The 22,177-nt window shown below is 44.1% G+C and overlaps 1 protein-coding gene across 1 annotated transcript; it reads right to left on the bottom strand.

The window, feature by feature from the left end:
- Window positions 1–656: 656 nt before the first annotated feature.
- SSPN (sarcospan) lies at window positions 657–21,774 on the bottom strand. Its single transcript, XM_030469020.1, has 3 exons — window positions 21,324–21,774; window positions 7,926–8,012; window positions 657–2,526 (listed from the first exon to the last, which is right to left on the bottom strand). Exons 1-3 carry the CDS (start codon window positions 21,651–21,653, stop codon window positions 2,158–2,160), a joined length of 786 nt encoding a protein of 261 aa, XP_030324880.1. The 5' UTR covers window positions 21,654–21,774; the 3' UTR covers window positions 657–2,157.
- Window positions 21,775–22,177: the final 403 nt, after the last annotated feature.

The following is a 22,177-nucleotide window of genomic DNA, read 5'->3' on the forward strand; positions in this document are numbered from 1 at the left end:
CAAAATGTAGGCAAGAGAACGGGCACACGTGTGCCTCACAGCCACACTTACTCGTGATAGTCATTTTTTAGGTGCTTTTTAGAAACTGGTCTTGAAACTCTTCATTTGCTGAAGCTCCTCGTTTTGCATCTTGGCAAACGGCACCTTGGTGATGCTATATATACCTAGAAGCACCTTCTATGACAAAAACTTGTGCCACGTACACCAAGCAGTGTTCCAGGTGAACCACAGGATACTTAACTTTGCTGTGATCCTCTGAGCCTGGAAGTATGCTGGTCTAGCCCTGTGATGATGTGTGACCACCATATGGAAGACAGTTTTTGGTTTGAATTGGAGCTAGTGATAGGACAAAGGCTTTAATTCAAGAAGAGGGTATATTTAGGTTAGACATTGGAAGAAATTCTTCACGCTGAGGGTGGTGAGACAATGGCACAGGTTGCCCAGGGAAGCTGTGGATACCCCCTCCCTGTACGTGTTCAAGACCAGGTTGGGTGAGACTTGGAAGAACCTGGTCTAGTGGGAGGTGTCCCTGCCCATGGCAGGGGGGTTTGAACTAGATAATCTTTGGGGTCCCTTCTACCCCAAAGCATTCTATGATTCTACTTAGACAAATAGCTTTTTGCCAGACTGGGTTTTTGACTTCTTGGTAGCTATTCTTTTCCTGCAGAAACTTCTGCTTCTTTGAAGCCTTATGAAAAATTTATTTGCTTCCTCCTTGCTAATGAATATGGCACAGTTTTTCTGGTATGTGATTACTCCACCCCACCTCAGTGACACCCTTGCTTTGGCCAGGATTGGGAAATCCCTAGTCATACAGGGTGTGAGCACCAGCTGCCTTGCCCTTGCACAGATATTTTTGCAGGCAATGCAAAATGCTGCTGATTGAGAATTGTTCCTACATTTAGAAGTCCATGCTGTGCAAGTGGAAATGACAGTTCAAGGGACAAACTGACATACTTATCTCAGAATAAGGCTAGTAAGATGTAAAGCACTTCCAGAGCCAGATTTTCAGTGTGAAAAAGCCCTCTTTGAATGCAGTGTGTTATTCTATGCTGCTTATTAAGAAATCGTTATTCTTTTGCCCTCATCATTATTAAAGATGTCTTTGGGAGACTGGCAGTCTGTTCTTGCTTCCCTCCCTCCACCCCATTTTAAAAACATCCATTGTTGCAGAGATGTATCTTTCAGGGCTGTTGGCCCAACTCCACTGCTGGTGTGTAAGGCTGATTGTCTTCAGAGGAGTTATACCAAAAATGAATTTGGCCTTTTGTGCCTGGAGTATAATTGGTGGAACTGGCTAGATGCCGGTTTTGGGAGCCTGCAATTACAGCAATGTCAACATAGTTTTCCATGTGACTGGTGATTTAGGGTCCTCCACTGTAGGAGAGCAAATCAAGGTTTCTTAAATGGATCTTTTCTCACAAAGTGCCCAGCACTCATGCTAAAGAAATGTGTCTGGGGTCTCAAGCACGACCCATCAGATCACCATTAGTCAACCCACTCATAATGTTGTTTATTAGTAACTGGATTAGGTAACTTATATCATTAGTTACTCTGAAAATTCTTATGTGTATTTTATATGGCTGTTGTTAATATATTCACTTTGCTGTTGGTCTCAACATGCATTGGAAGAGGTCTTGACCTCTCATTACTTTTCCATATGGTAAAATCCCCAACAGGTCAGAGCATCCAAGAGAAAATATATTCCCTAAGCATGATCAGCATAATTATAATTAAGCAGTTTGTACCATATCCTTATCTGGTAGAAATCGGTATAACTTCTCTGAAGGCAAGAACAGATATCTACCAGTGAGGGAAATGGACCCTGATTCTCAATGTCTGTAGCCCTGCAGATGTGTTCCCAATGATTTTTTTAGCTCTCATTATGTCTATGGCTATTAAAGATCCTTTTTGGTGATTATTTGTACAGCTGCATCTTTAGGACTCCGTGACCTCTACATAAGCTCACGAGAGACCTTTTGCAAGAGCAGCCATGTGAAATCCTCGTAAAATGACTGAAAAATATATTCATTAAAACTGCGTGAATGTTTTTTCCGTGTCAAAAACCTCGCAAGAACTCATCCATCAGTGGTGTCTATGGTGGCAGCATGCTGACATTCTCCATTCCCTGGTTGTGACCTGCTGCCAGCCCAGGCCCTACACTTTCTGCTGCTGGTCTTCAGTAGCTGTTAAGGGATAGAACCGGACGCCCACGTAGAAGACCTGATATCTGTGTTTCCACATCACGAAGCATGCCAACAGGCACACCAGGGCTGTGATCAGGTTGAGCCCCATCTGCAGAAGTAAGTAGAGGTTGAGCATGGTGGTGAGGCTGCCACAGTCAGCTGCATCCTGGTAGATGAAGGTCCTGCCGAGGGGGTCTGCAGTGTCCAGTTTGCACTGGCAGGAATCCGGCAGGAGGGTATCACAGGTGTATTTTGTCATCTGCAGATAATGGTGTGCAGCAAAAGCCACTGCCAAAACACAGGCAACCAGAGCCAGGGCACTCAGGAGAAAATACAACAGCTGGAAGAAAGCAAAAACAATTAAAGGAAAAAAGAAAAAAAAAAAAGAAAAAACCACTCTTTTTTCCAGCTACTCAGAGAATGAGAAACACGGGACGAATGCACCCACATGTGCTTCACAGGGAATGCAGGTGTTCAATGAACTATCTGGACACAGAGTGCATGAAAAATTGTATATAACTCCCTGGTGATTCAAAGTTCAGCAGGTCATCTCAAGAAACAGTAATTCTGCCTTATATATTTTATATGAGTATTGCCTTGCAATTTTGGGACCTGATGAGAGCACCAACTAATCTTTGCCTCTATACAGCCAATAGCTCCATAGAGAGGGAGGGAGCATCTTCTCCTACTGTTGTACCTGCATTGGCTAGATGTATGGTCATTAGCTGAGATAAATTAGTGAAGTTGCCCTGAAGCAGAACTGAGCAAACTGAAGCTTGAGCTGACATCTTTTCCCAGGCAGTGCTGAGAAGTAAGGGGTTTAAAAAGGAGTTTTTGAAATTTTGTTCATGTGTTATTCCTGCCTTTTGGCTTGCATGCCCAATCAAATCTGATTTATACTTGCAAATCAGGCAGTGAGGTGGCTGCTCTCCTGCTTGTGGCCCTGCAGCCAGCCTGCTTCTTTCCCAGGTCCTGCTGTGGAGTGGGAATGAAAATCTCCATGAGAAAGTTCATGCTGTACCCAATCTCCTTCCAAAACTTGCCCATAGACATGGAGGAGTCTTTCAAAGGTGCATAAGAGTAGCAAGCATGTTTCCTTTCCCAGTGCTGTGGCATGAGAAGGGCCCAGGGCTCTGCTTGTCACCCCCTACTCCTTATATCAGTGGCAGGTTTAAATAGGGTGGCTTTTATCAAGGGTAATTATGCAGAGTCCACTTGCAAAAAATCACGGAAACCCATGATTCAAAGACTTTGTTGCTCTGGGTTGCACCTGAGACCTTTGGATACCAGAACATATGGACTTCCCTTGCTTTTGATAGCTGGAACTGGCAGTTTCTGGGCTGCATACAAAATATGTGGGAATTGATATTAAAATAATATTCTGTGCTTAGCCAAAATTGCATTTTTTGGTTCTATTCAGCACTGTAAAAAAAAAATTTATTTTTCTTGGCATCTTATCTGTCTGACACATGGCATGGCTGGAAATCTGTTATTTTTAAACAGCAGCTTTTCTTGCTTTCTTAAACCTAATATCTCAAGCAAACTATCAATGTAAAATAATTTTTTATGACCTTGAAACTCTATGTATGTCTGTCCTGATAGAATTCATAATTCTGGTGTGTTTGTCTTTTATCTACAGCATGAATCAATCTTCCTATTCAGTTGCCAGCTTGAAGAAAAAATAAACAAAAACAACTGAGGTTATTGTATATCTTAAAACAGTACATAACTTTTCTCCCCCAGATCACCGAATTCTTATATCAAGATCTTTATTTCAGAGATGTGGCTACTATAAAATTTAATTACTTCCCCTGCAGCCTTAAACCAATGGCAGCTTCAAAAAGAAGGTGGCTCTTATTAAACGCAATTACTTTACCCCTGCAGCTTTCAAGGTAAAGGGCCATGGGAAAGGTGAAGCTGGAAAATGGGGAGACCTCCTCATGTAATGCACAGTGAAGGGAGCTCTACTGACAGATGGACCCCCCTCAAACAAAGATGTGTTAATTTGTAGGCCTGTGGCACAAGTTTAAAAGATGGCATAATTGTGTTTGATGGGAATAGGAAAAATGATCAAACATTGCTGACAGCTCCTCTTCTCTGAGGGACCAAAGGTTTTTCTGCACTGCAGAAGGCCTCAGTGGACTGACTGGAAGTCCCTGGGTTCAGAGCAGCAGGAGACAGAATCAGGCCTCCCTAATGAATGAGATACTAAGCCAAGACTGTACAGTGTGCCTGATTCTCCCTGACAGATATTTTATTTGTCTGCCAATTTCTGTCCAAAGTCAGTACAAAATAGCATGAAATCCACAACCTAAACTACTTCACTCCAGGTGCAGTAAGCAAGAATGTGTTTGTTTCCTTCCCTAGTGGGAAAGAAATCTCAGAATCCCTTCAAAATGCACCAAATACATGGGCAGCTCTTAGAGCAGTCTTCAGAGGGAAGCAGAGATGTGTGAGAACACAGGGCAGTTTCCAAATAGCTTATTATTCTCACAAGATGTTTGCAGAGGAATCTCTCTGTGAGCTGCTGAAAATGAACCCATTTCCAAATATCAAAGGTGAGGCAAATGCAAATACTGCCTGTGAGGGAGCACAAGACAGTGAGGTCTGAGATCCCATCAGCAGATTAATCACATGCCAGACCTGGAGGCAAATTCAGCATCAAAAATACAACCACGTAGTGAGCTCTGCCCAAGAACGAGAACTTGCCACTGGAAAACTGTTTTTTTAACAGCTTCAGAGATATAGGCACTGTGATTGCTGTTTAAATAGAAGCAGAAAAGGGAAGTGAGGAGAGAAAGCATATGATGAGGTCAGAGCATGGCAGCTCATAGTCCTTCAGGTTCCTCATACAAGGAAGAAATATTTTAGCAATATTTACTGGCGATAGATTTGCCCTGTGACAAAAAGCAAGTCAATGACCTAAGGTGGATCAAGCTGCTTGTGGGAAAGGCTTCTTGTAGTTACCAGAGGTGAAAAACCAGAAGGGTTTGCAGACCTGGATCCAGGGAACCTTTTCTGAAAGTGGTGATGGCTCAGGCATGAGTCCCTGCAGGGAACAGGAACCACAGTGTGTGTCACAGCATGGGCTGCTTAGCATGGGTGGGCATGAGTGGAGTGTGTCACCCAACCACAGGCGATGCCATGAGGAGGACCACAGGGAGCAATCTGTCAAATCTTAGTCTAGAAAGTCCATAGATCTCAAAGGTGCTTGGTTGGTTGGTTGGTTGGCTGGGGTTTGTTTGTGTGTTTGTTTGTTTTGCCAAGGGAAAGGATCTGCCCTTTTAAATCTACAGGTAACATCTGGGCATGCTGCTCTGCCACACTGCAGAACACGCTTCCTGCAGACACAGAGATGGGTCAGGGGCAGAGGATCAGCCTAGGACTCGTTGTCCCCCTGAAGAGCAAAGCCCCTTTTCTCACAGATGCAGTTCTAACATCTCCCCTTTTTTACAGGATCCAGTGCTCAGGCAAGTGTGAAATGAAAGAAGCAGCTGTCGAGAGGGAAGAAGACAGAGGGGATTGCACAAGTCTCCTACTGTTTCCCACCTCAAGGGAGTCACTCACAGTGGTGACGTAGTGTGACAACAGGGTCACTTCTGGGATTGCCTAAAATCCCCCAGGCCTCTGTGTGTGTGGTCCTCCTTCTGAAATGACCCTTGGGCTATTCAAGGGATCCTGAAGTTCTTCCTGTACTCCAGGAAAGTCCAGACAAGATTTTCTCGTAGGATGATGCTCAGCAGCACCAGTAACCAGTGTGAGGGCAGGGGGCAGGCTGGAGAACAAGTCCCTGAGAGGATAATCAGGGCAGATAGGCCTGAATTCAGCTGTGGCATTGGACAAAGCATCAAACCTCCATGGAGCAGAGAATGACCCAAATTATTTGATTTTGTCTCGTGATTTGTCATTTTGCATCCTCAGCCTTGTCGATGAAGAGATAATATTAATTTTTTTTTTATTTTTCTTTTTCTCAGAAACAGACTTTAACTGATATTTTAAGATCTGAGAAATTATACTGGAGATTTAGATGAGTCCCGTGTGATCGGAGCCCTGGAAGACAGTCTTAGCTCCTACTTTGTTTAAAATAGGTAAGTGCCCTGCAGCCAGAAGCTGTTCCTCGGGACAGACAGTGAGGAGGGGAGGCACTCTGGAGATAAGGGCTCTGGGTGGGGATGTGAGACATGAGAGGTGAACATCCTGGGAATAACTGGGTTTTGTGACATGCTGCAATAGGAAATGCCAGGAAGGTAGATTCTGGGAAGGAAGGTGCTTTGGGTAGGCAACAGTCTACGGGCTATTGTCTGAACCAGAAGTCTTTCAATGGGGACTTTAGCTCTAATTCTGCCAGGGGATGAGGAATAACCCATTTTACATCACTTAGTGGACACTTTAAAAATTATTATTTTCTTGCAGGAGCAATGGCTTACATTCCTCACTGTCAGGGTGGGTGGCGTTGTCAAGGGCGGCAGAGACATCTGAGCTGTCCAGCCCGACTGGCTGTTGCCACCACAAGGGATGACTCCCTTCCTGCTTGGATGCCAAGTTCAATTTAATGCTACAGGGCAAGCAATAAAAACCCTGGTGTGGCAGCTCCCGCCCAGCCCAGCAGCTCCCCAGGCAGCCGTAAGGTTTGCTTGCGAGTGTAAAGGTGATGGGGCGAGAATGTAAAGACAATCAAAGGTTAGAAACAATTGTTCTTCCTTTCCCTTTCTTTATGCAAGTGTGAGAGAAGCTTGAGAGAAGCACAAAAGACACACCAGGGTCTAATTTCTAAGACAGGATGAATGCCAGGTTTCAAAAAGCTGCTCCCTGCATTTGGTTTCCTTCTGCCTTTCTCAGTTAATAACCACTGTTATTTTGTGTTGCCTGTGTCAGTATTTTTCCCAGTTATTATGTGTCTGTAAAATATTAAGAGCCCTGAAAATTATGATGATAAGGACAAACAGCCCAGAAAAATGGTATTTAAACCATCCCATCTGGAATAAGTGCTCTCAGCCTTTCTTTTCTATTTGCTTACCAGTGTCAACAAAACACAATTTGGAGGCACAGGGCACAGCTTCTGCATCTCTCTTGCACTTCTCGGATGGGAATTTGCTTTGTGGGAGAATGCTTAACCCCATGGTTTGCTAACACTTTGACAGGTTCTCTAATGCCTGACCCTGACAAAAAGCACCATGTGCTGAGACGACTGCTGCTCAGGTACAGCCCCTGCCTCCCCAGCCATGCAGGTGTGTAGGTGCAGATTTCCAGCCACCTTTTTAATCTGCCTCTGGCCCTGCGGTTCCTTATTTCATGGTGAGGAGCGAAACTGCTGGGACGATGCCGAGATGCTTCTTAGTTTGCATTAAAAATTAAAACTAGATTTAAGTAGACCCATTTTATCCCACCCTACTTCTTACCCAGCTCCCAATGAATGTCTCTACTTATTCAGTAAACCCCAATCTTTCACTGAACATTTTCCAAATTATTCCAGCTCTGTTGTCCTGAACCTATTTGATATTCTCAAAACACAGCAAATTAAAAGTTATCTTGCTATGTTTCCAAATATTTATTAGAGTTTCCCCTCTATAGGCTACAGCTTCTTCCTTAGCTGCATGAAAAATACCAGAAAACCATTCTTGCATTTCAGGTGCTTTTTCACTTCTTTTCACGTTGTCTTAAAAATATCCCCCGCATCAACTTTTCTGATTGTATTTAACCACATGAGAGGAAAAATAAATTTAAAAAAAGCTGGGGTACCTTTACTGTGAACTGCATACATGTCTTCTCATCAGGTTGGTATGAAATACAAAGCATAACAAATCCCACTAAGGACACCACACAGACCTGCAAGGAAAGACATTTAGAATGTGTCAAAATTTTTTTAAAAAAGTAAAAAATACAAGAATTAATATTTTTTCAAGCCATAACACCCTTCTCTGTCAGCAGGACCTTATCTCTGGAAGAAGTATGTGAGTTGTTTGAATAGGGGCTAAGCTATGCGTGTTAAGACTATCCTATGTATGGATGTGCTTTTGAGGAGGGAAGAGCTTTAACCTCCACTTTACAGACATTGAGGCACAAAAATCTTACTCAGAGGGACTTTCTGAATCAGGCCTACAAAGGCACAGCCTGACAAGAGCCTCCAGGATGTCTTTCAAGCTTTTGTCCCTATAACTCTTGGAAAGGAGCAGGTGGCTTATAAAATTGGGTTTGCAAGCCCAAAAAGCACCATCCTATGTACCACTGGATGTCACCAGTACAGACTGAAAATCAGTAACCATGGCTGCTGCTGGATAAGAAGCAGCACACTTTCTTGCAAAGGCTTTCAAACTCTCCTGGAGTGAGCACATTATCAAAGAAGACATCTCCCCTGCAATCTGTGACTTCATTTTATCCCTGAGGCTGTAATTGCTGATGGTTAACAGTAATGGAAAAGTATTTATGCACTTTATTATTCATTTAGCTGCCTGTATTATTAATTCCAAAGATTGAGATTTATTTGCAGGAGCAGATACTGGTAGGCATTTTCCAGTGACAGAAGGATGAAAATCCTGCTCTGAGTAGCTAGACCAATAAATATGATTTCCTTTTTAAAGCAGCATTTTCTTGGTCCCTCCCTGGTTCTCCGCACTTCAGTCCAGTGCCTTTCTCTCTTAATATTTTTGAAGGACCAGTGAGCAGACCTCAGAGGGTGACATAGGAACCACAGCTCTGCATCAGGACAGCTGATTTTTGGGAGCTTCTCCCCTGCCTGGACAAGAGAAGCAGAGTTTCCAGACATCCAGTAAAGGCTCCCTGTGCTGCCATGAGGCTGCTGGGGCTGGATCAAGGAATGGGGAGTCCTGACTGTTCCCACAGAGGTAGAGGACATCCATACATGTTTGGATTGCCTTAGAAAAACAGCTGAATTGATGGCATGCACTTGGTTTTAAGTGCCACTTCAAATCACACCTCTAATAAAGGGCCAGATGTGATGAGCCTTAGTAGGGACCTTGGCTGAGATGAGCTAGTGCTGCTTTCAGAGGTGTTAAGGCTTGTCTTCACATGGGACCTGGAACAAGATTTGGCCTCCTTACTAGGAACATCTTGACCATAAATGATAAATATTAAAGTCCCAGTGACTACAGTAAGAATCTGTATTCCCCTCCACCTTCATTTTACTTTGGGAGTTTTGGAAAGCTTCGTACTAATTTGAGGCTTTCTGCATTCCCAGAGCCATGGGATTTGCCATCAGGGGAAAGACTGGGGTGTGAGTTGCCCTTGCTCAGGAGCAGGGCTGTGCCACTGAGATGCCTGCAAGAGTGCAAGGAAGGCTCTTTCAGTGCCCTGTCCCCACCTGCTCGCTGAACACTACAGCACTTCTGTTCACATCTAGATTTCCAGCTCCATGGGGAACTGATTGACCTGCAGGGGAAAATACATAACTGTCCTTTTGGGCAGCAGAACTTAAGCACATTTCTTTTCTGATCTGATAAATACAACAGCAAACTTTTTTTTCATATCTGCATTTTTGGTGTAAAGCACTAGACAGCAGCCCTGTAAAAGAGTGTCTTGCAACACACTGATAGTCATGTCCCTCAAGAACCTGTGTGATTAATAACTCTTTTTCCCATGAAGTTTTATTTTACATCATTTCAGTAGGACATGATTAGGAAGTATTGCCTGAGAACACTTCTAAAGCAAGCGTCAGTATTATTTACTCCTTTCCATGTCATGTGTATTTATATTCTGGTCCTATGACTTACACACAGCTTCCAATTTATTTGTTTTCTTCTTTTTATTGTTGACAGCCATAGCTGACAGGGTTGTCGGGGGGAAAAACAGCTTTTCTTGTCAAAGGTCCTTCAGTGCTGGGGTTTTTTTTGCCCTATAGCACGTCTGTGTGACTCAACTATGTTTCACTTTTCAGGATTAATTGCCTATCTTCTTGGTCCTTTGCAATATATATTAATCTTTTAATTCAATTAACACACCCATAAAACTTAAATCTTAAGAAGATCCTATCTCTAGTAATATCCAAATTATAAACTCCCCCACCGGCAGCAGTAGCTGAAGGAAAGAACGTGCAGCAAGAAATTAAAAAAAAACAACCAAACAAAAACCCAAACTTAAATACACTTGCTTAATGTTACGTTCCCAAATTCGTGCAAATCTAAGGGGCTGCTCACGTCAAAGATAGACCTAAGTATTTTCAGGATCTGGTGCTGGAGGATCTTGTTACGAGCAATAAATCAAATCTGCAGGTTTTTTTCAGCTACACTACTGGGCATTTACACTTGTATGAACCGAGGGCCAGATTTGCCTCCAGGTTACTCCCATGAGACATCATGGGACTGTGCCTGCTCTCCCATTCCTGTTTGTGTTTTCCCACAGAAAGCTTACAGAGCTGCATTCATTTCCAAGGGCAAAGCCAGACACCAATGCTGGAATTTTCTCACTACCATCAAGTGCCTTGTACAGCTTCTGCAAAAACCCTGCCAGCTTTCAGTGCAGCAGGATCAGACCTCCCGCTTCAGAAAGCTTCCCATACAAAAGTCTATCATTTAAAAGGATTACCATTCCTCTATGCCCTTTCTAAAGTTCCCTGGGATTTAAATAATATACTCAGGGATACTTGAACAGGCACATTTGTAGAGAGGTATTTATAACAGATTACACTGGGTTGGATTCTGGCAAGTCTTGGGTCTTGGTCAGGATATTCCAGAAGGCTTAAGTATCTCTTTTATTTTTTATTTTTTTTTAAGCCAGAGATGTGTATTCTTGTAAGTGACAGTAAAAAGAATAATGTTGCTGAGAATTATGACCCATACATGTTTTCCATTTTGGTTCTTTAAAGGGAAATGTGCTCACTGGAGCAAACCGAAGTATGGAACATTTATACAGAAAACAGCATTATGCTTCTATTTTATAAATTATTAATCAATCAGTTTTGAATTATACCTGTGAATAGAAAAACTATAAACACCCTCTGGTAAATATTCATTAGTACCTGCTAAGTGACTAAAAGAGCTGCATTTTAGCAGGCATGTTCTGGATGCTGTTGATGCTGGTGGCTAAGTAGCATTAGGTAATCCCACGTCCCAGTGCTTCAGTAGCCATTGCAATATTCCAGCATGAAGCATACATTTCCTATGCTTTATTGACTAAGCACACAACATAAAATGCAATTGAACTTGCTTTAGCACTTGCTTGCCACCAATCAATATGCATTTGTTATACAAATAAAATAGACTCTGTAATAGCTGCAGAAGAGCAGTTAATTAGATCAGCTCTTGCAACTGTTATCTGGAAATCCAGCAATACACATTTCTATGCTGAGGAAATTTCAACTCAAGTTTATTTCAAGATCCCATATTTCAATTTTTTTCTGACAAACTAACATACCCTTTCGTGAATAGGTAGCAGCATGAAAGGTTATCCAAGGAAAGGATTTAAATTCAGGAAAGTACTGTCTAGAAAAAGATCTGAATGTGATACAGATATATTTAGGAAGGGCTAATTTAGGTTAAGGCAGACCCTGTGAAATCCCCCAGTTCACAATCCAGGGAAAACCAGTGTTTTCTAGAGCTGGATGAAAAACTTAAAAAGTTTATGCTCTAGAAAAGTTTCAGTGCTATTTCTTTTTTAGTGGGAAGCCATAGACATTCCTTTTTAATGATCATCTCAGGGCTGAAAAGTGACTTCAGATTTTATTTATTTTAAACCACAATCAAAACAGGCATAGAGATTTTATGCATTGCTGCCACCCCAACAGGAATGGTTGCGAGAACAGAATTAAGATGCTACAGATTTCAGCAGGAACGGGACCTGATCCCAGCACATTTAGGAGCAGGGTCCAGTTGATTTGCCTGGGAGTTTCCCTGAACCCAGAGAGATCTAGCATGCAGTCCTTGGCTCTTCAGGTCTTTGGCAAACCACCTTTCCACAGGCCAGCACAACTGGGTGTTCCTCAGCAAAATAGATGGTCCAACACTGAGACCGCAACCATGCAGCAGTGCACATTTGGTACTTGCAAGGAGAGTGCCTTTATATATCTTGGTCATCTTAAAACCAAAATCCAAGCACTAAAGAAGATCAGTCTCAAGCTTTGTGCACCCTGAATTCCTCACCACCCACTTTATTTGAGTTGATCTTGCCGTGCTGAAGAGCTCCATCTGCCACCAAACCACAACAGGCTGACACCCTGCCCAGCACAATGCCAGCATCCACCACCACTAACCAACCCTGTTCCTCCCACTGAACTAGTTACACTTCTTAAAAGTGTCATGGGTTGCAAAACCAGCCATGGCATCTCCAACAAGAACACCGGTGGCAATCCAGTTTGGATACAGCCCACAGACATTGTTGCCCAGTGAGAACTGGGAGGCTTGGGGCAAGGGAAGAGCTTCCCCTGCCCACATCTCCCTGCAGCTCACTCACATCTAGTCCTGCAAGGGCTGAGCAGAAGGTGTATAAGCAGCACAAGGACACCCCACAGTAGTGAGGGAGATGGTTACATCATGTATGAAACTGGGGGATATACAAACATGGAGGGCACCATTCCAATGGTGCCATTCCAACCACCAATTTCCACCATGGTTTACATTCATTACCTTTGTGCACTGACATATTAATGTGGTTTGCTTTATTTCAACAGATTTTAAAACCACAGATTGCTCTCTCCCTTGTATATATGTGAAACTGGTTTTTCTATTGTCATTTCTACTATTTTAGCACAAGTGTTGCTACAGAATAGGTGGTTTTCTCCAACAAAGCTCTTTCCACCCAAAGCATCTTGGAAACCCTGACATGAGACAGGTAATGCAGGAGAGCTGGAAATGTTGACCAACACATGAAGGAAGGAAGAAAAAACCTGGTTCAAAGGAGCATCCTGGGTCTATGCCACACCACAATTGAATGCTGCAAACACTCACAAAGACATAGTGTAGCTCATCTGCTCTCTATATGGGAGCTTGTTAGCAAGAGCCCCAACCTTTACAGGCAGAAAGCAAATATGTTGGAGGACAATACCTCTCAAATATAGGCAACGTGATGCCACACAGCATTGCTGAGAGCCACTAGGAACTCTTCCTTTTTCTTAAGAATGTAAACTCTCAGACTTCAGGGAAAAAAACCTGCTATTCACAGAATTAGGGAGAAATTTCTGTTATGGACAAATTCCTCACTTCACAGTTCATAGTTCCACACTTCACAAGTTCATAGTTCCTCACTTAAAGGCACTATTAATCTTCCTGTTTGTAAGGACAAGGGCAAAGAAATTATCTTTTATGGCTATCCCTGGATTCTCTGGCTTACCCTAAGAAATGATACTTGCCTTGACAGCTCAGCTGCCTTATCAGATGTGGCAAGGCTTAGCTCCCTCCACACATTCAGAGAAGCCGTATTAACCACAATTTAACAATCTCACTGGACACCAACTTGGATACAAGAAATGAAATGTTCCCACTGGCTTTGCCATTATGAACCAGGTTCACCTTTGATGCCAGACATGTCTACAGGCTGGTGCAGACGGGGACACTGACATTCATTCCATTTATGAGGTTGGAGGAAATGGCAATGAAAGCAGGTGCTACAGGCAGCTTTCACTGGTGGCTTTCATCAGACATAGGTCAGCCTGGCTCTCACTACCACATGTAAAAGAATCCATTCTGCCCTACAGAAGTATTGCACCTTAATGGTTTTTTGTCTTACAGGTTTCTTGTTAGATTTAAGGACAGTCCAGTTGCATATAAATTACTCCCAGATTAATAGCTGCAATAATAATGGTAAATATGTATTTTGTGGTTGCAGGTAAAGGCCATAATCATCTAGGGAATCTTTCTCACCCCTGCCCCACCTACAGAATAGAATAATGATGTCTGTACTAGAGGTTCCTTCAAACCACGCACTAACACACTGTGATAGATATGCAGCTTTCTTTTAAAATGTGTAAAGTAATCAAACCTCTTCAAGAACATTCATAATCAAATGAAACCATATTTTTCTGTAATGATCTTTTCTGTTTTGGTCAGTTGTTCAGCAGTGAAAATGGTCACTTGTGCTATGGTGAGATTTAAATCTCTTGGCAAAACATTGCCAAGGTTGTCATCACTTACAAAGCCAGGAGCTGCAGCAGCACCACATTACTGCTGTTGAATCAGAAATATGGTGCTGGGTGATCAAAAGACTGAGGGAATAAAAAGCTGTGGAAAGCCATCATCACCATAATCTTAAGTTTACTTAGGCTGAGGGAACCTTTTAGAACAAATTATCCTCTCCAAACCTTACCTAGGCTTTTTACACAAGCATAATCCAGCCAGGAACTATGTTTTCCTCCCTCCTCCCCCTTGAGGCTGTAGAGTTAAACCACATCAGGGGAGAAAACCACAAAGGTGTCCAGGATTAGAGCAGCACTTGACCAGGTATCCCACAGACCTCTGGTGTGCAGCTACCTTTTCAAACCGTTCTCTCAGAACATTTCAACATTTTTTCCCATCAAAGTTTTCCACTCTATGCCTGATAAAAATAGAAGTATAGATTTCAGTTTGTCACAGAATGTTAGGCATCAGGCATCAATCAATGCATAGGTGCTCCTAGAAAATGGTGAGATATACAGTTCTAGTGCTACATACATATATATGGCTATAAACAAGCACTGGAAACCTCACCACAGCATATTTCATGCAGAGTACCTCACTGTATAACATCCAGAGTTTCACATAGTTTGGAGAAGGTTCAATTAAATACCTAAACTTGGGGGCTCTTCTTGAAGGCAGTTCTCCTTCAAACCTTTTGATGTTTGCCCCTGGTTAATTGAAGCTAGCTTGTATACAAAAAATGGATGTCTGCATGACTATAATTTCCATTAGCTGCTTTGATGGCACCAATTTTTGTCACTTTTTGTTAAAAATTGAAATTGGTTTCCCTAATAAGCAAAAGTTTGGGACAGCAAAGCTGTATGGGAAGTAAAATCTGACTGAAAGCCACCTCCACAGCTGCTGGAGGAAAAGATGTCAAAGGCAGCAACACAGAAAACCAGCATGGGGCCAGGGCTAACAAGAAAGTGTTTCTCTCCTTTCAGGCTTTAAAAGAGAACACGTTTCAGGGGTTTTCAAATAATCAGTCATCTCCCATATCAATATGGAAGGGGATCAGTTGCCTCTTGTTCTAGATGGGGATGTTTCCCCACTTATTGACCCTCTCTAGGAAGATAGTAAAGTTGCCTCATAGATAGAGCTGTTGTCTGATGTTTGGCAGGGCCACCACCCTGCAGCTGGACTCCCCTGCCTTCTGGAAAAATGTTGCATCCAGCAGGTGGGAGGATCTGAATAGGTAAAGGCAAAGAAGGTGACAGAGGTTTACCTTGAAGTTCGGCCTTGGTTTATCATGTGAGAGACCTTTTGCAGAAAGGCTCTTGGGTGATAACATCTGTAGAGTCTCATCTGTGGGGAAGCTGTCAGAGACAACGTGGCCCTCAAATTACTTTGTTGTACTGAACCAGGAAAAACATCAATAATACAGGAACAGCTACAGGCACAGTAGATCTCTTCCAGTCCAGAGAAGCACAGGCCTAATCAACCCTAGATAATAATCAGGACACATTTAACCCAAATTTATAATTCATATTGCTTTACAGAATGGTACCATCCTTTTTTTCCTCAAATGCCTGCATATCCTATCAGTATCCATCTCACAAGGATGTTCTCAAAGCTTCTCCTTCACACTTATACACAACACCATAGTGGTACCCAGTTTTAGGATGGAAATCCCAACCCCTGTCCTCTCCCTACTGCCATCTTCTACCATTTCCAAAATTCAGCTTGATTTTAGGGGCCTCACTGCTTCCTTGGGAACTGTGGATGCTGGAGCAGCTTTGCTGAGAGCTGTACAAGCCAAAGAGAGCGTGCAGGGATCTTGTCACACCACCTTCCTGCCTTTCCAGCCCTCAAAAAGACACAGACTCCAACAACTTAAAGAGGCAGAGGCACATTACAGGCAGTGCTATTGATTTTGGCACTCAGCTTCAGCAGCCCACAAGCACGTGTTGAGTCAGTGGCAGGACCCACCATCTGAGTCAGGCTGTCACAAGGGAGGACATCAATTAAACAAACATCTCAATTATCAGCCTCTGATAGGGATACACAGCATCAGGAGAGAGCCCTGGCTGTTTGCTACTCATCTTCTGCTAAGCAGTCAAAGATCTATTGAAGCATGAAAGCCACAACAACTCCCCTGACAGCCCAGCTTGTCTTGCACTCCTCCCTGGTGCTGCCACATAACACGCTCTCTCTTGCCCCTGCTCTCCTACAAATTGTCCCTCACGGATGGGTTTTCCAGCCATTGTGGGATCTTCACTTATCCCACCTATCCTTGCCTGTGAGATATTTAAGTAAAGTAAATAAGTATAAAAAAATATGAAGTAAATAATTTGTTTCCTTTGGTGAAAGTTTTGGTTTATTTTCTTTTTAAAGTTTCTTTTAAAAAAAGGATAAAAACTTGAAGAGAGAAACTTTTCTCTTTTTTTCCTTTTTTTTTTTTTTTTTTTTTTTTGACATCAGATAAATGAAGACTAATTAAATTGCTTTCAGCTAAAAGTCTGCCTGCTTTTTTTGCACCACAAAGCCCTGCATCAGTCTCACCCCACCAGAGCAGAGTAGCCAACACTTGAATGCTGATGCCAAAAAGCAATGAGCCATGGCTGCCCCTTGGCTAGAGCTGAGGGACCCTCTGGCCTGGGGAAACACCAGGGAAGATGTGGCCCTGAAGGACCTGAGCAGGGAGAAGTGTCAGAGCTCCTGGGCTGGGGGCTTGGCCCATGGCAGATCTTGTGAGACATTTTTTGCAATAAAATAAATGACAGCCAGAGCCATGGCTGTTGCTTTGAGATGCTTGAGAAACAGATTTTTTTTTATACATATATGTTTTTTAAAATCCCAGGTTTTTGTACATCCATATATATATATGTGTATGGATTTAAAATAACTTTCTGATAGAAATAATAAACACCCTGGATAATCGTTTCTGATGAGCATTTCTGTAACTTTCTTAACTGTTTGAGTCTGCAAAATGGGACTGGAGGGGAGCTTGCCTGTGAAAACTCTGATACTCTCTACTTTTAATCACAGTGGAAATATTCTAAGAGAAGATTTTCAAGGAGAAATACATCATTACTTCTTCTGGGTGTCAAAAGGCCACAAGATAATGAAAAGGATACCATTAATATCTACTGTTTCTGCAACACTTTTCATCCAAGGATTTCAAAGCAAGGGGTGAGGGTTAGCCACTATTAACCCTACTTTACAGGGGAAATAACAAAGTCTTAGGAAGGTTAAGTAGGTTGCCAAAGCTACACAGCAAGACAGTGGCAAGACACAGAAAAAAAAAAAGCCTCCTGGGTAGATTTGCAAAGGGTTTGTTCAAGCTCCTTCAAAACAGCAAGAAGGAAGAGATCATCAGGGTGGTCCAGCTTGCAGTTTTGGATGCTCAGGACAGGTCTGAAGGAGGAGCTGGGCAACTGCTACAGACCAGGACACCTTTGCTGTGAGAGGCTATAGGAAGGGGAAGGTGAAGCAAATGCCACCCTCACCAATTTTAATTACACTCATTTGCCTGTCCCTAGCAATGCAGCTAAGACATTTCACAGGGAATAGGTTGCTGAAGCTGAAGCAGAAGTGGTAAATCACGTAGGCTCTGTGGTTTCTGTCCATAAACCTTTCATTTCTGACAAACATCCCACGGATTTTGGATTAAATGCATTTCAGATTAGTAGGTGTTAACCAGGTTTCATGGTAAAACACTTTTGGTGTAATGCAAAGTGCATAATTTATTTCTGCAGGAGCTGCAGGAGGGAAGGGCTGGTTCCAGGGAACCCTCAGGGGGGGACCCTTCAGTGTTGGGGGTCTCCTTCACTCACCAGCAGTAGCTTGCTGGCCACATTTTTTTCCACAGGATGATGAACCCAGCCCCTAGCCTGTGCTGTCCTCATAAACTTAGGCAGGCAATTTAATTTGGACTGCCTTGCATGGTTTTCACTGGTAGCCTTTTCCTCTAGCTGCTTCTCTAAATAAGTTCCTTTTCATTCATGGTATTGCATTTTATTTTCAGCAAGGAGTGGTGTTACCATTTTGCCACTAATAAAGATGAAACCAAAAAGCTTTCAATCAGTCAGAGCCTATTTAACAGGTTAGTGATTTTCCTTCATTTTTTTGTCATCCTGCATTAACAGCTGTGGGGTCAAATCCAGCCCTGATGTAATTCCAAAAGAGTAACACTAGGAATGAGCTTCACCCATTATCTCTAATGTTGCTAAAAAAGTCTTGATAATATATTTTTTAAGTTCTTGATTCTGAATACAAATCAAGTCCTTTAAAAAGAGCACTTGAGTGGTATGCTACTAAAACAAATATGCTCTGGTATTTTACACCATATATTTCTGTTCTATTGCTCATTTCTGTGCAAATAAGGCAGTTTTGGGCAGTCACTTCCTTCCACAAAGTTGGTTCTTGAGCTGTCCTGTACCTACATGCAGCCTCACACAGCAGCACAATAGGACATCCAGCCACATTAGGATGTCCTAACCAAGTATCCTCCTTCATGGACCATTTTCCCTCCAGCTCTCTGAAGGGTTCTCAGCACACTCCCTGCCACAGCACCCTGTGACCTGCACACGCAGAAACTCCAGCTCAGCAGTTCCTGACCATCTCCACCCAATGTCCCACTGGGTACCAAGTACCTCTACGGAGACATCACAACACAGGAGCAAAAGGCAGCATCATGTCACACCCCCTGACTTTTGCTCCTCAGAGATCTGCTTTATGTTTCCCCCCTGGTGCATCGGCCACCGCCAGAGCTCCACATTCACCCTCTTGCTGTGAGGCTGCACCTCCACCTCAGCCTCACCTTTCTAACACCAGTTTCCCTTCTGTCACCCTCTCACTTTGCCAGCATCAGACCTCTCTCTCCCTTCTGCTTTGGGCTGAGGAGAGCACTATGGTTCCCCAGGAGCCCGCGTGGCTGCATGCCCCCAGCACACAAGTCCCTGCCTGCATCCTGGGGGCAAGCAGAGCAGCACCAAAAGTATATTTTGAGCCAGAGAAACATGAAACATGCCAGTGGCTCAACATTACACCAGAGTCCCCAAGGTGAGAGTCACCACCTTACTCAAACCCTATGCACAGCAACCCCTCCCCAGGGGTCCCTACCTGCAGCCCACAGGGTACTGGGGTCTCTCCCATAGCTGGAGCACCCTGTAACAGAGGGCACATCAAAGCCCTGACCCCCACAGCCAGCACAGCCCAGGAGATGTGTTTCCCCAGGGCTTACCCTGGCTGGCTGGGGGCTGCAAGACACAACCACCATGGCTGAGACCTGAATCTACTTTGGATTGGGGATTAGGTCAGGAATGCACACAGTGAGGTTTACCTGTGTTTCAGAGGGGATATCTGAAAGCAACTGAGCTTTGCCTCCTGTGGGCACCTAAATGTCACTATTGCTGGCTGCTGCTGGAAACAAGAGGGGTTAGAGCTCGGTCTTCAGAAAGTAATGATTTTGGTGGGGTTTCAGGCCTTCCCAATGGAGATCAGGCATATGTGGATGTCTCAGATGGATGCTGTCTGGACACTGAGGACATTCACATGGGCCAGGGGCTGATTCCACAGCTTTTCATACATCCCTGTCTGCATGCTAGTTCAGTCACTCTTTCCCCACTTTTTGTGTCAATTCTTTAGTGAAGAAAGCCATTTCAAACCTGAGATACTCTGAGTGCTGTTAAGAGAAGTAATCTGACCTCCAGGGTTCCCAAATAAACAGGTCTAGCGAAAATGTTACATGCAGCTATTTTATCATCCATACTCCCTCTTTCCTTGTGACATTGAAAACCCCAGGGAAGTTTTCCTCCTGAGCAAGGGCAGGCTCTTGCCCTACAAAATATTGCTAAACTCTTAAGTATCTGCCCAGCTGGTAGAGAAACAAGAAAGGCAAGGTAAGAGGAGCTCTTCTTTTGGGAACTCAGGTCCTGCTCTTTGCCCTCTGGAGTGTTGGCCAGCAAGATTAATACAGCAAACCACACACAGTTCAGGTGTTCAGATAATCCTTCTACTGGCAGGGAATTGCATTTATGGGAGATGCTCCAATAACTGTTTAGCACATTGGGAAATCTTTTCTTTAGGTACCTAAGAACAAATTTATTTGATGGGAGTTCTCACAGTCTAGCAACACCCCAACTAGTGCTAACACACCAGTATAGATTTTCCTGAAGCCTGATGACTAGGGAAAAGAACACCTTTATACTAAATGGCAGCCATGGCACATCCCAGGCTCACTACCACTGACCCTGTCTCTCCACACGTCCCTGAGCACAAGGCCACACAGGGCCACACCGTTCACAGCACCAAGACACCCACACTTCCCCACAGAGGGGCTGGCCCTGGGGACCAGCCTGGGCTTCCCCACTGACGATGCCTCCTGTTTACACCCAGCAGGACCCTGCCAGCCCATGTGGCAAGGCTGGTGTGTCACCCGAAACTGAGCGTGACTTGGCAGGAGCCACTGGCAGGCCCTGGGACAGACTCCCTTTCCCTGGGAAGGGCTCCATTTCCCTGCCACGTTACCCACTCACCAGCACCGTCCCCCTCCCCTGGCCACATGAGGTCTTTCCCTCCGGTGGGGGAGAAGCTGGGGAGTGGCAGGCAGGAAAGGGGTTAAATCACGGCAATTCTTCAGCACAGCACAAAGAAGAAGCTCAAAAGACAGCCATTTCTCTCCTTTCACTATAACCGAAGCACTTATCTAAAAGTTGAGAGTTAGAGTTATGCTTTCACTTCTAAAACATGATTGTTATGGTTTGGTGGGGAAAGGGGGAAAGCAGCATAAATAATCAACATTTTTTTTTTTTCAGCATCACCAGGCAGGAGTTCACTGCAAAGCACAAGCTACAGCAACCCTGTATTTTATTTAAGGTCTGTTGGGTGTTTCAGGGAAGAAGAGGAGAGATTGTGTTATTCTGCAGGAGCAGTTTCCTTGGGAAAGTATACCCAGGCATTTAATCCCAGGAATATTTATAGTTAGCATAACTCAAATGGTGTTGTGCATGCAGTTGGTTAGTCTAAAGTGGAGCGTCATGCAGCTTGCATTAATGCTGGCAAAGGCACTTAATGGAGAAACAGACTTTATGCTTACAATTATCCCAGCCCAATATGGAGTGTCTCTGACTAGCAGAGAAGAACTGATGCCTGCCATAAGGAAGCCCAACACTGTTATAGAGGTGCCTAATGCCAGCTGCAGCAAAGCAAACAGCAGCGGGAAACGGCATCCACAACAAGTGTGGGATTCCTCCTCCTGGCCAGCTTTGGGATCCCCTTTCGTTTTCTTCTGCTTCTTCTTCTTCACCGCGGAGTCCTGCGTCTTGCTCGAATCGGTGCTTTTCTCCCCTTCGGCTGCCTTCCCTGTCTGGCTCTGGTTACTCGGGGACGTGCTGTGCTGGGGTTTCCTCTCCTCCTTCTTTCCCATGCTGATCAACTTTTAGGTTTTCACGTGCGTGTGTGTGTGTGTGTGTGTGTGCGTGCGCGCTGATGGGGGTGCGAGGGTTTGGGGGTTTTTTTGCCCCCCAAAAGCCTCGCTTTGTGCTGGCTGAGTTGTTCCTGGTATTTGAATCAAGGAGGCTGAACAAATATGGAAAACATTTGGAGCAGATTCTCGGAGCCTCGAAATGCCACATATAGCCCAGAGAAGGGGGGGATTCAAGGGGGGTAGCGAACTGCCAACGTGCAGGCGCCGGCTCTGGTTGCGCACCCAGGGCTGGGCATGCGTTGTGAGCACACAGAGGTGTGAGCACACACACGTGTGAGGTTGTTTGTGGAGGGTCTGGGCAGGGAAAGAGCAGGAGGAAAACCTGCATTGCCAACTGGTGAACGGGAGGGACGGCTGTCTCGCCAGGGAGCTGGGAGTGATGGAGTGCGGGTGTCTGTGTGCGCTCCGAGCAGGCGGGCGGGAGCTCATCACGCAGAGGCTCCCCCCGGGGGATTACTGACAGG

Source organism: Calypte anna, chromosome 1, assembly GCF_003957555.1.
Source record: "Calypte anna isolate BGI_N300 chromosome 1, bCalAnn1_v1.p, whole genome shotgun sequence".
NCBI classification, from domain to species: domain Eukaryota; kingdom Metazoa; phylum Chordata; class Aves; order Apodiformes; family Trochilidae; genus Calypte; species Calypte anna.